The sequence below is a fragment of the Phoenix dactylifera genome, chromosome 6 (genome assembly GCF_051530095.1).
Source record: "Phoenix dactylifera cultivar Ajwa chromosome 6, Ajwa_hap1_PhDact_Kaust_v1.1, whole genome shotgun sequence".
NCBI classification, from domain to species: domain Eukaryota; kingdom Viridiplantae; phylum Streptophyta; class Magnoliopsida; order Arecales; family Arecaceae; genus Phoenix; species Phoenix dactylifera.
Genome location: NC_143195.1, coordinates 19,335,835 through 19,349,532, shown reverse-complemented (window position 1 = coordinate 19,349,532; position 13,698 = coordinate 19,335,835). Strand labels below are relative to the sequence as shown.

The 13,698-nt window shown below is 36.6% G+C and overlaps 1 protein-coding gene across 4 annotated transcripts in view; it reads left to right on the top strand.

Annotated features, from left to right (window-relative positions):
• Window positions 1-13,209, top strand: part of LOC103697226 (protein argonaute 1A-like) — a 102,560-nt gene extending 89,351 nt beyond the window's left edge. For all 4 annotated transcript variants that reach the window (XM_089923882.1, XM_089923883.1, XM_088723267.2 and 1 more), the window contains 12 exons: window positions 1,383-1,505; window positions 1,612-1,777; window positions 1,882-2,003; window positions 2,081-2,218; window positions 2,299-2,441; window positions 2,557-2,619; window positions 11,953-12,016; window positions 12,103-12,238; window positions 12,342-12,415; window positions 12,514-12,608; window positions 12,698-12,729; window positions 12,813-13,209. In XM_089923882.1, the coding sequence (XP_089780008.1) occupies window positions 1,383-1,505; window positions 1,612-1,777; window positions 1,882-2,003; window positions 2,081-2,218; window positions 2,299-2,441; window positions 2,557-2,619; window positions 11,953-12,016; window positions 12,103-12,238; window positions 12,342-12,415; window positions 12,514-12,608; window positions 12,698-12,729; window positions 12,813-13,027 (1,371 nt within the window). In that variant the 3' untranslated portion in view covers window positions 13,028-13,209. The remainder of the gene's footprint in view (window positions 1-1,382; window positions 1,506-1,611; window positions 1,778-1,881; window positions 2,004-2,080; window positions 2,219-2,298; window positions 2,442-2,556; window positions 2,620-11,952; window positions 12,017-12,102; window positions 12,239-12,341; window positions 12,416-12,513; window positions 12,609-12,697; window positions 12,730-12,812) is intronic.
• Window positions 13,210-13,698: the final 489 nt, after the last annotated feature.

The following is a 13,698-nucleotide window of genomic DNA, read 5'->3' as shown; positions in this document are numbered from 1 at the left end:
TTAATACTCTTAAAATTTATCACTTTATTCTCTTTTGTTTTTTCATATCTTTAGCATACAATATTAGAAAACTTTCTTTCTTTAACATGCAATATGAAATGTAATTTAAGTTTTCTATTGCCTAGTACTCCATTTTTTTTTTCTTTTCCCATTGTGATCAACTTCAATAGTTGTTTAATTTCCATCATATTAATATATCAAAGAATTATAAAGAATCATATAGAGAATATAGTTCTTCATAAGAATGATGGGACTGAATTTTTTCCCTCCCCATATCGCTGTGTTATTATTATTGACTGTATCATTGGATATGCTACCTGCTGTTCTAATTATTTTTCTTCAACATCAGATGGAAAATTTTGCATTTCTGTTATTGTTTGGTGGTATGTCTGGTACCTACTGGATGGGTTCAGTCAAACCCTTTCTTCTGGTTTCTATCCCTTATTTGAGAAACTTCATTTTATTAATTGCGAAGTTAATTTAGTGCAAATTGTACCAGGTTTACTGGGTTTTATTATGAATTAATACAAAATATTCCCATAGCTTGTATTGTGACTCATTAGATTGCTAGCTGATACTTGGTGTAAACTTATGCATTCTAACTTTTATTTATTATTTATTACCTTCATACTTGGATAATTGCCTAATCCTATAACGACTCAATTTATCTTGTGGATAAGTTTTGACTGATTAGGAACTGAATTTGTTTTGTTCTGTTTCATCATATAAATTTATTTATTTTCTTCCAATGATATTCTGTTGGTTGTTGTGTTCACAGCTATTGACTTCTATTTGAAAAAGATTTTGTATGTCTTGTTTGAGCCACCTTTTATTGTCCTCTGGTTTTAGCTTATCTGGTATCAGCGACATGCCTTCCTTTTTGTGGCCGATTCTTATTAAAGTTGTCCTTTCATCGGTTGTTGAAAACTTGAAAGCAGTAGGTCTTACGCTTTCTCAGTGCTTTCTTTTGGAATGCTTTGTTGTCTGCATCAGGGACATTTCTAGTTCCTATTTGATTCCTTTTATTTCTTATGGTTGTGAAATTAAGTTTACATTTTTCTACTTAACTTTTGCTTCTACTCACTTTGGTATCAAGGAATTTTTGAGCAGCATTTCTATTGCTTTTACCTTTTTCTATTGGCTTTGCACCTCTAGACTGATTTTTCTCAACTTTCCATTAAGTACACCCTCATCTACTGTATCAGGGTTAGTTCTAGCATCACTTCAAGACCTATAATTTCTTGTTGCTTTTATTTAACTTCATGCCTGTTCTACTTATTTTTTCTATTATAGAAGACAGCTTATTGTTTGTAGTGCTTGTGCAATTTGTTTTCTTGCATTTTGGACTATTTTGTTTTAGCATATCCTTTTTATGATTGAAGAAAATGATCAACGGCGGGAGGGTCAGTAACTGGACATGTATCAATTTTTCGCGGGCCGTGCATGATAATGCTGCCAGGGATTTCTGTCAACAATTAGCTGTGATGTGCCAAGTATCTGGAATGGTGTGTTTTAAAATTTTTGTTAAGAATGTGATAATCTGGTTATTGCCAAGGGCACCTCTATTGTGTCTGTTATTTTATCTATTTTTGTTATTTAAATCTTGTGCAGGAATTTGCTCTACAACCTGTGCTACCTCCATTAGGTGCTCGACCTGAACAGGTGGAAAGAGCTCTAAAAGCACGTTTTCAGGATGCCACGAGCATACTTACACCCCAGGGCAAAGAACTTGACTTGCTTATTGTAATACTGCCTGACAATAATGGTTCTTTATATGGTATTACTTTAATTCGCAGTTCATACCTTTGTCTTTTCAACTTCCCTATCTATTGTTCTTGTTCAGCAATTGAGACCTTGCTTTTTCTTAAATTTTTATGAAAGGTGATCTGAAAAGAATTTGTGAGACGGATCTGGGCTTAGTCTCCCAGTGCTGTTTGACCAAGCATGTTTTTAGGATGAATAAACAGTATCTTGCAAATGTTGCTCTTAAAATTAATGTGAAGGTATCTTTGCTTTTACATTTTTAATTTCTTCCCTTTTATTAACAACCTTATGGTGACCAGCATCTTGTGATGCACAGGTTGGTGGAAGGAACACAGTGCTTATGGATGCCCTGACAAGGAGAATACCTCTAGTCAGTGACAGACCAACAATTATATTTGGTGCTGACGTGACACACCCACATCCTGGGGAGGACTCTAGCCCTTCCATTGCAGCTGTAAGACCTAATGTTCTGATGGAAATAGTTTTGTTTGGAAAAAATAAAATAGGATAGTGTTCTCAGGGGACTTGCTGCAGGTTGTTGCTTCACAAGATTGGCCAGAAATAACAAAATATGCAGGGTTGGTTAGCGCACAAGCCCATCGACAAGAGCTGATCCAGGATCTGTATAAAGTTTGGCAAGATCCCCAGCGTGGAACTGTTGCAGGTGGCATGATTAGGTATGTTTATCTATTATTAACCTTTGGCATGTGCGTATGGTAATGGATTTCACATTTGCATTTTACTTTTTGTTCAAATTAAGAAACTTCTACATGGTGGTGCTTAATTTTGTAGGGAGCTTCTCATATCTTTCAAGAAAGCAACAGGGCAAAAACCCCAGCGAATTATATTTTACAGGTACTGTTTCCCTCCTATATAGTGTTGGGTTCCGGCATATCAGAATAGGCAGCGGAAGCTAGGAATTTTAAAAATTTCTTAATAAAGTCCCTATGCATGAAACCCTTTTAAGCCTAGATCACTTTAATGATTACAATCAAATGATATAAAATGAATGCAGAATTAGTAGAATACCTCAAACGCTAATCCAAAGTGTACAATCTCCACAAGGCGTCCAAGTGTCCGCCCTCCAATGGTGATCCACACGGGAACTTGCTTTAAGATTCTAACTCCAAAAGAACTTGATTCTTGATGTTTAATCCTTCCAAAGGATTTGATTGACTTGCTTTATTTCCTTTCTACTTTTCTTCCACCTTCTAAATTAACTTCTAATCTTCTTGTCCTAAAAAGACCACCTTGTCTTGGCTTAGGACGCTCTAGAAGCAATGTAGGAAAGAAGGGAACTAATCTAAGAAAGAAAGAAAAGGAGTGCGGTGGGATTAGAATGCATTGAATGACCACCGTGGAGTTCCTTTTATAGATGGCGTGGGGTTGCATCTTCAAAAGATGCATCCCATCCATTCATCCCTTCATCAAGGGGTGTGATAAGGGAAAAGAGGCGTGATCTTATGAAGAGCCATATCAATATGGCGTTTCACAAGATCCCCTCCCTTATGTGGCACCGAACGGAAGGAAGAGAGGGAGGCGTATCAACTTGGAAGTTAAGATATGGCGCTTCATCCTTATCTTATCCCAAGAGGCGCCTCTTCATTTAATACGTGAATCCTCTTCTCATCCGCACAACCTTTTATCACGCCATCCAATCTGTAACCTTCCTCATGCCAAAAAAGGAAAGAAGTGCTAACCAATCACACATGTCCTTCATCCCTAAAAAATAGGAAAAAAACGCTCACACCAAGTTACGCCCATGCTCTCATTCCTTTTTTGATTTAATTCAAATCAGCGAATGAAAATCAAATGGGGAGCCGATCAGATCTTATGTGGCGCCAACCTCATTCAATGGCTGATATTGATGGCGCCTTATGCATTTTAGGCATGAGAATAATTAAGGGAATTTAAATGGATAAGATTACTTTTTCCATAGAGATTTTTCATCCTTATCCAATTATGGTGCCATCAAATCCAATCTAATTGGGTTCAAACCAAGCCAATTAGGTACCAACTCTTGGCTAACCCAAAATAGGATATGATCTAACCAAAAATGCTAATTTAGTTAGATCAATCCAAATCAAGAATTAAATTTGAATCTAATTCAAATTAGGAGCTAGAGTTTGCAACACGTGCTAGCATGTTCATTCTGCAAACATGGTCTAATGTAATTAGATCCTTAATGAGTTCCCTTGTGTATGACCCATTGGGTTCCATACTTAGCCAGCAATAGGTGTGAGTGTGAGTTGACCCAACTTGATTAGAACTCTTCGAATCGATTTAAGTCCAAACTGTGCGAACCCGAACTTAACAATTAGAATCCTTTCTAATTGGTGATCGAATTAAACTCTTTAATTCGATCAAACCCATAAGACAAGATTGACGTCTGACAACGTGTCATGTCTACCCGAAAAATATGGAATTTGGTAGAAATACCAAAAATACCCTTCAGTGGCAAGTTACCGTGCAATTTAATTCTTTAATCAAACTGCATCCCAAATATGTATATGAGTATGAATATATGTCAAACTCAATTTCATATTCATATTTTTCTCAATCTTTTAATGATAATTCAAATAATGAAACATTAGAAACTCTTTCTAATTTTCATTCTGCTTTGATCAAAGGCTTCATGAATTATCATATGATTAGAATAAATAGGATGCTATCTTCTTTTACTAGAAGTGATTAATTCCTTGTTGACCTACTCATAATCTTCGTACACAATTCACCATATCCAGGAGACGTCGTACACAACTTATTGTCATGAATGAGTGTAAACCAAAACATGGGTTCATGTGCACAAGATACCATGGTGATCTCAGGTCATAGGATCAGTTGCACAACTCCCACTAAGAGAATCATCTTTTGACATGTAAGTAAGACTTCATTAGATTTCTCTTTATAGGTCAATTCAGTGAACTCATTTTTCTAATGAGCACCCATATCTTTGTATTAGTGTCTCCACACAAATGATTGTGAGATCAATCACCCTCTGCATCGAGCATACATAAGACGTGCCAGTCTTTCCGGTAATCATTGATCCCCGACTCAATGTACCAATGACTGGAAATATTTAAGATTAGAATTTTAGGATTTTAGGTCTCACTAGTATGATCTCATTATAGCCTCAAAACCATTGCCCTAATCTAAGGAGTTTATCACAAATATAATTAACAGCATATGATAAAACACAATGTCTTTATTCATATTTAAATGTCATGTACATGATTTGGAAAATCAAAAGAAAACCCTTCGCAATACATATTGTGATTGGCTTATAGGGCATCTACTCTTTTACAGCTGTCCAATGATCCTCTCCTGGATCAGCCTGGAATCTGCTTATAAGCAACATCAGGCCTAGTACATAGCATTGCATGCATAATCGATCCTACTGCCGAAGCATAGGGAATAGAATTCATTCTATTTCTCTCTTCAGATGTCTTAGGAGACATTTTCTTAGAGAGACGTATGCCATGACTCATAGGTAAGTAACATCTTTTACTTCCTTCCGTGCTGAATCTTTTCAGCATATGATCTATGTACCTAGACTGGGACAAGCCTAGCATCCTTTTAGATCTATCCTTAGATCTTTATACCAAGTATATAGGATGCTTCTCCCAAGTCTTTCATGGAAAAGCTTTTTGATAGCCAAGTCTTGACCGATTGTAACATTGGAATATCATTTCCAATGATCAGTATGTCATCTATATACAATATTAAGAAGACAATGGCACTCCCACTAGTCTTCTTGTACACATATGGTTCATCCACATTTTTGATAAAACCAAACTTTGACTGTTGTATCAAAACGGATGTTCCAACTCCTCGATGCTTGCTTTAATCCATAAATGGATCTCTTAAGCTTGCATACTTGATTTGCTCTCCCACTTGAGATAAATCCTTCTGGCTGTGTCATGTAAACCTCTTCCTCAAGATAACCATTAAGGAAGGCGGTTTTGACATCCATCTGCCAGATTTCATAATCATAGTATGCAGCTATTACAAACAAAATCCGAATAGATTTAAGCATGGCAACTGGTGAAAAAGTTTCATCATAGTCAAATCCTTGCTTTTGCCTGAAACCTTTTGCCACCAATCTAGCCTTGTAGGTTTCTACTTGGCCATCTGCTCCAATTTTCTTCTTATAGACCCATTTGCAACCTATAGGGTTTACATCTTCTGGTGCATCAACCAAAGTCTATACTTGGTTGGTATACATAGAGTCTATTTCGGATTTCATAGCTTCTAATCATTTGTTAGAGTCATTACTCATGATAGCTTCTGAATAGGTTAGAGGATCATCATTTTCAACGATGTAGGCTTCATCATTCTCAATGATAAACCCATACCTCTTAGGTGCATTTCGCACTCTATTTGACCTTTGGAGAGGAGATGTGTGTTGTGGTTGTACTTCATCAATGGGTACATATGGTTGAAGAATTTCTTGTGTTTCTATTTGTAGGTTTTGAACTTCATTAAGTTCAATTCTTCTTTCACTGCCCTTTTCTATGATAAACTCTTTTTCTAAGAAAGTGGCATGCTTACTAACAAATATCTTTTGTTCAGTAGGGTGATAGAAGAGATATCCAATACTTTCTTTGGAATAACCTACAAATGTACATTTATCTGATCTAGCACTTAGCTTATGTCCAAAATTTCTTTTGACATATGCTTGGCAGCCCCATATTTTAAAATATTTAAGATTGGGCTTCCTACCTCTCCATATCTCATATGGAGTACTAGATACAGATTTTGAAGGTATCCTGTTTAGCACATATGTGGCAGTTTCTAAGGCATAACCCCAGAAGAAAATAGGAAGATCTGTAAAGCACATTATGGACCTTACCATATCTAATAGAGTACGATTCCTCCGTTCAGCTATACCATTTAATTGTGGCGTATACGAAGGTGTCCATTCAGAGAGAATGCCCTTTTCTTTAAGGTGATTTAAAAACTCACTAGAAAGGTATTCACCTCCTCGATCAAATCGAAGGATTTTAATACACTTTCCGGTTTGTTTTTCAACCATACTTTGATACTCTTTAAACTTATCAAAGGCTTCGAATTTATGTTTCATAAGATACACAAATCCGAACCTTGATAAATCATCAGTGAATGTGATGAAGTAAGTATTCACCTTTAGCTGGAGTTGTCATAGGACCACATACATCTGTATGTATAAGTCCTAATAACTCACTTGCCCTTTCTCAATGTCCAGTGAATGGGGACTTGGTCATTTTTCCCATAAGACAAGATTCACAAGTTCCTAATGATTCATAATCATAAGGATGAAAGAACTCTTCTTTGTATAACTTGTTGATTCTTGATTCACTTATGTGACCAAGTCGGCAATACCAAAGGAGGGTATTATTCACTTTCTCTCTCTTTCTTTTATTGCTTTTATTAATATGAAAGACATTGTCATTAAGTAATAAAACAAAAAGACCATTTTCCATAATGCCATTGCAAAGATGCTTATTAGAAAAATAAATAGAGCAACCATTGCCCTTTCCATTAAATTCAAAGCCTTTCTTTAACAATAAAGGAATGGAAATTACATTTCTAATAATTTTGGGCATATAATAACAATCTTCTAATTGTAGGAGCTCTTCCGAAGGCAACTTCAAGTCGTAGGTTCCAACAGCTTCAGCCTGGATGGACTCTCCTCCAGCGCCATATAGCTCGAAGTCACCTTTTTTCAAAATTTTAATTTTCTGTAGTCCATGCAAAGATTTGCAAATGTGAAAACCACAGCCAGTATCCAATACCCATGAATTTGAATTTGAAGAACTTAATGACAAGTTGGCATGTAACATAAACATACCTTTCGATGCAACTCTTGCATCGGTCTTCATATTTGCAAAAAAACTCTTGCAATTTCTTTTCCAGTGGCCAGCTTTGCCGCAATGAAAATAGGTACTTGATCCGGAGTTTTTCTTTCCTTTTTTCTTTTTGATGCTACTCTTGGGGTTCAATCGTTTCTTAGAACCCTTATTTCCCGATTTCCTTATAGAGGTGCTATTTATAAGGAGGAGTGGACCTTTATCCTTTTTAATATGCCCTTCAGCTGTTTTGAGCATATTTAACAGCTCGGGGAGGGAGGTGTTCAGCTTGTTCATGTGAAAGTTCACAACAAACTGAGAGAATGAATCAGGCAGTGATTGCAGGATCAAATCCTGACTGAGCTCACTATCCATAGCAAAACCTAATTGACTTAATCTGGTGATCAAGTCTATAACCATAAGAACATGGTTTTGCACTGGAGTTCCTTCATTCATTCTAGCACGGAACAACTGCTTAGATATCTCATACCTAGCAGTTCTGCTTTGTTCTCCATACAACTCTTTTAAATTGAGAAGTATGGATTGAGTGTCCATGCCTTCATGTTGCCTCTGTAATTCATTGCTCATAGAGGCAAGTATGATACATTTGACAGTCACACTGTCATTTTTCCACATCTTATGTGTGGCAACCTCCTCTTCTGTAGCATCATCCCCTAGATCTCCAAGATCAGGGGTTTCAAGTATATAGAAAATTTTCTCCTGAGTGAGTACTATCTTTAAATTCCTCAACCAGTCCACATAGTTTGGTCCGGTCAACTTGTTGGCATCTAAGATGCCTCTTAGTGAAAGTGAAGAAGCCATTTAATAATTCTACATATGCAAGAACAAAACTAGCATAAGTAGACCAATCATGATGACATGTTTGCAACTAGATAAGGACTTTAATCTAATTTGTCTCCTATTTTTATCGAATATCATAGCCCTCTCCTATGATAAACGTGAAAATATAATTTTTCTTAGTAGGGTTGAGATCCTAATTCATCATAAAAGGCCTTGTGGTTACACAACAAACCCTTATGAGTTCAAAGGTAGGAAACTCTTTTCAATTGCATCTCATGCAATTCTCAACTTTATCTTGTCCTCTTAAAACACTTATTGCCTTGTGTTAGCACAACAAACAATAATGTTTTAGTTAAGTCAAACCCTTCATTTCCATATAGTCATATTCGAATAATATTGCCCTTGTGGTTGCACAACAAAGCAATATATTAAAATATGCAATAAGCATCTTAATGCACCAAGACAACATAAAATCAGTCCCCATAGCAAGCCTTGTGTTAGCACAACAAACTAGCATGGATCTTGACATAATAATGTCGAAGCATGAAGGAAGGCTATTAATAGTGTTATATCAATATTAAGCTTATCCATAATAGGCAATCAAACAATTGGCCAGGTAAGCAGGTGGGAGGCTCCCCTTACTCAGAGAGTAAGGTCCTAATTAGAGAACCACCTTTAGTGCTTTCCTTAGACACCAATTAGATTAATTGTTCTAGAATGGGTTAGCCCAAAGTTTTTCTTCAACACTATGACTTAATATAATTTTTATTGAGGGCTTACTAGTCTCTAGCACATTCTTTAATTGTAATATATATTTAACATGTCTAAAATAAACTATCATGCATCATGGCTATCTCATAGCATGTATAAATCATAAGCAATTAATTAACATGCTTCAACATATCTTCATATGGAAAATTTTATATCATGACATTTTATTACATATCATATCATATATAAATCATACATTTCAGCATTTCTCTAAGCATATGACATTACTATCTCATAGTAAATTAATAATCATTTGATTGAACCAATTAAGGACGGCTCTGATACCACTGTTGGGTTCCGGCATATCAGAATGGGCAGTGGAAGCTAGGGATTTTAAAAATTTCTTAATAAAGTCCCTATGCATGAAACCCTTTTAAGCCTAGATCACCTTAATGATTACAATCAAATGATATAAAATAAATGCAGAATTAGTAGAATACTTCAAACGCTAATCCAAAGTGTACAATTTTCACGAGGCGTCCAAGTGTCCGCCCTCCAATGGTGATCCACATGGGAACTTGCTTTAAGATTCTAACTCCAAAAGAACTTGATTCTTGATGTTTAATCCTTCCAAAGGATTTGATTGACTTGCTTTATTTCCTTTCTATTTTTCTTCCACCTTTTAAATTAACTTCTAATCTTCTTGTCCTAAAAAGACCACCTTGTCTTGTGGCTTAGGACACTCTAGAAGCAATGTAGGAAAGAAGGGAACTAATCTAAGAAAGAAAGAAAAGGAGTGCGGTGAGATTAGAATGCATTGAGTGACCACCGTGGAGTTCCTTTTATAGATGGCGTGGGGTTGCATCTTCAAAAGATGCATCCCATCCATTCATCCCTTCATCAAGGGGTGTGATAAGGGAAAAGAGGCGTGATCTTATGAAGAGCCATATCAATATGGCGTTTCACAAGATCCCATCCCTTATGTGGCACCGAACGGAAGGAAGAGAGGGAGGCGTATCAACTTGGAAGTTAAGATATAGCGCTTCATCCTTATCTTATCCCAAGAGGCGCCTCTTCATTTAATACGTGAATCCTCTTCTCATCCGCACAACCTTTTATCACGCCATCCAATCTGTAACCTTCCTCACGCCAAAAAAGGAAAGAAGTGCTAACCAATCACACATGTCCTTCATCCCTAAAAAATAGGGAAGAAACTCTCACACCAAGTTACGCCCATGCTCTCATTCCCTTTTTTGATTTAATTCAAATCAGCGAATGAAAATCAAATGGGGAGCCGATCAGATCTTATGTGGCGCCAACCTCATTCAATGGCTGATATTGATGGCGCCTTATGCATTTTAGGCATGAGAATAATTAAGGGAATTTAAATGGATAAGATTACTTTTTCCATATAGATTTTTCATCCTTATCCAATTATGGTGCCATCAAATCCAATCTAATTGGGTTCAAACCAAGCCAATTAGGTGCCAACTCTTGGCTAACCCAAAATAGGATATGATCTAACCAAAAATGCTAATTTAGTTAGATCAATCCAAATCAAGAATTAAATTTGAATCTAATTCAAATTAGGAGCTAGAGTTTGCAACACATGCTAGCATGTTCATTCTGCAAACATGGTCTAATGTAATTAGATCCTTAATGAGTTCCCTTGTGTATGACCCATTGGGTTCCATACTTAGCCAGCAATAGGTGTGAGTGTGAGTTGACCCAACTTGATTAGAACTCTTCGAATCGATTTAAGTCCAAACTGTGCGAACCCGAACTTAACAATTAGAATCCTTTCTAATTGGTGTTCGAATTAAACTCTTTAATTCGATCAAACCCATAAGACAAGATTGACGTCTAGCAACGTGTCATGTCTACCCGGAAAATATGAAATTTGGTAGAAATACCAAAAATACCCTTCAGTAGCAAGTTACCGTGCAATTTAATCCTTTAATCAAACTGCATCCCAAATATGTATATGAGTATAAATATATGTCAAACTCAATTTCATATTCATATTTTTCTCAATCTTTTAATGATAATTCAAATAATGAAACATTAGAAACTCTTTCTAATTTTCATTCTGCTTTGATCAAAGGCTTCCTGAATTATCATATGATTAGAATAAATAGGATGCTATCTTCTCTTACTAGAAGTGATTAATTCCTTGTTGACCTACTCATAATCTTCGTACACAATTCACCATATCCAGAAGACCTCGTACACAACTTATTGTCATGAATGAGTGTAAACCAAAACATGGGTTCATGTGCACAAGATACCATGGTGATCTCAGGTCATAGGATCAGTTGCACAACTCCCACTAAGAGAATCATCTTTTGATATGTAAGTAAGACTTCATAAGATTTCTCTTTATAGGTCAATTCAGTGAACTCATTCTTCTAATGAGCACCCACATCTTTGTATTAGTGTCTCCACACAAATGATTGTGAGATCAATCACCCTCTGCATCGAGCATACATAAGACGTGCCAGTCTTTCCGGTAATCATTGATCCCCGACTCAATGTACCAATGACTCGGAATATTTAAGATTAGGATTTTAGGGTTTTAGGTCTCACTAGTATGATCTCATCATAGCCTCAAAACCATTGCCCTAATCTAAGGAGTTTATCACAAATATAATCAACAGCATATGATAAAACACAATGCTTTTATTCATATTTAAATGTCATGTACATGATTTGGAAAATCAAAAGAAAACCCTTCGCAATACATATTGTGATTGGCTTGTAGGGCATCTACTCTTTCATATAGAGCATTCAAGCTGCTGCTTTTTTTCTTAATTTTCTTTTTTCAGAAAAACATTTTTGTTTTTAGCAGGGATGGTGTCAGTGAGGGCCAATTTTATCAAGTATTGTTGTATGAGCTGGATGCTATTCGTAAGGTATAGCAAGAGTAGGATGCTTTTAAATCGATGCTTATTTCATGTAGGCATTTTTTTCTTATGTCTGTTACCTTTTTAAACTTCAGGCATGTGCCTCCTTAGAGTCCAACTATCAGCCACCGGTAACTTTTGTGGTGGTTCAAAAGCGTCATCATACGCGGCTGTTTGCTAATAACCATGCTGATCCTCGTTCGGTTGATAGGAGTGGAAATATATTTCCTGGTTAGATACGGAATTTTACATCCAATGTTTTTCTTTATTTTCAAAGGAAGTTTTGTTTCCCAAGTTCACTAAAATCTGATTATATCCTTGCTTTTGGTTGCAGGCACCGTTGTAGATTCCAGGATATGCCATCCAACTGAATTTGATTTTTATTTGTGCAGTCATGCTGGCATTCAAGTAATAATCTCCCAATTTTTTGTTTACTATTTAGTTTTTTTCTCGTCTTTTTAGACTTGAACCTTGTCTTGATTACTGATGCAACACCAATCTTACAGGGCACCAGCCGTCCTGCTCACTACCATGTCTTGTGGGACGAGAACAAGTTTACTGCTGATGCACTGCAGTCTCTTACTAACAATCTTTGCTACACGTAATGAGCTCACCTTTTTTATGTTCATTTACTTTCAAATTCTGTGTGGTTAATGATTATAGCTGAGATTGCCTTTATTTTAATTGCAGCTATGCGAGGTGCACACGCTCAGTATCAATTGGTAACTGTCTTTAACTTAGGTTTTAGTTAATTTTTAAATGAATGGTTAAAAATGCCCGCGGTGTTTTATGCTTTGCATTGCAGTGCCGCCTGCATATTATGCTCATCTGGCTGCATTCCGTGCTCGGTTTTACCTGGAGCCAGAGACCTCGGATGGTGGGTCAATGGCCAGCGGTGCGGCTTCTGGCCGTGGTGTTCCTGGCTCGGCTTCTCGCAGTACCAGGGCTCCAGCAAGTGCTGCTGTTAGGCCCCTACCTGCCCTCAGGGAGAATGTCAAGAGGGTCATGTTTTATTGTTAACCTTGTTTCGGGTTACTAGAATTGTTGATGGTTACCAGAAATATTGCGCTTTATATCTGCTAGTTGACTTAATTTCTTGGTGCATAGTTTGGTTCGGATTCTATTTGGCTTGTGTTACATTTGTGTTATTCTGACTCTCGACAATGTATGTTAACACTGTTAATCAGCACCTTAAACTGCAATTCTTTTTTTTGGGCATTGTTTGTAGCAAGGGAGGAGTATCGGAACTTTCCCAGCCATGGTTTGCACCTTGTTAGTGTTCTGTTGCATAATGCATCTTCTTCTACCTGACTTTGCTTGAGTGGTAATTGTTGTTTTGTCACAATAACATAATCAAATGATACATATTCCTGTTTCATAGACTTGAAACGAGAATTTTATTGTTCGGTTTCTCATTTCTTGGTTGCCAAGGCTGGGAGCCGGTGCATGGGAACGGATTTCCTAAAACCTTTGGAAGATAAGCAGCACCAGGAAGGTGGTTGGAGTATTTATGGAGTCTGTGAGGTGGACATGTTTTTTGGTAAATATTTTCTGCTAGCTACTGAGGGTGGGCACCTTGATGCTTGGGCACTCATCTTTAAAACTTATCCTATATATCTTCATTAAATATACATACTATAATACTAATTATTGCCATATTGAAGGTTGAATTACAAACAAACATTTTAAGC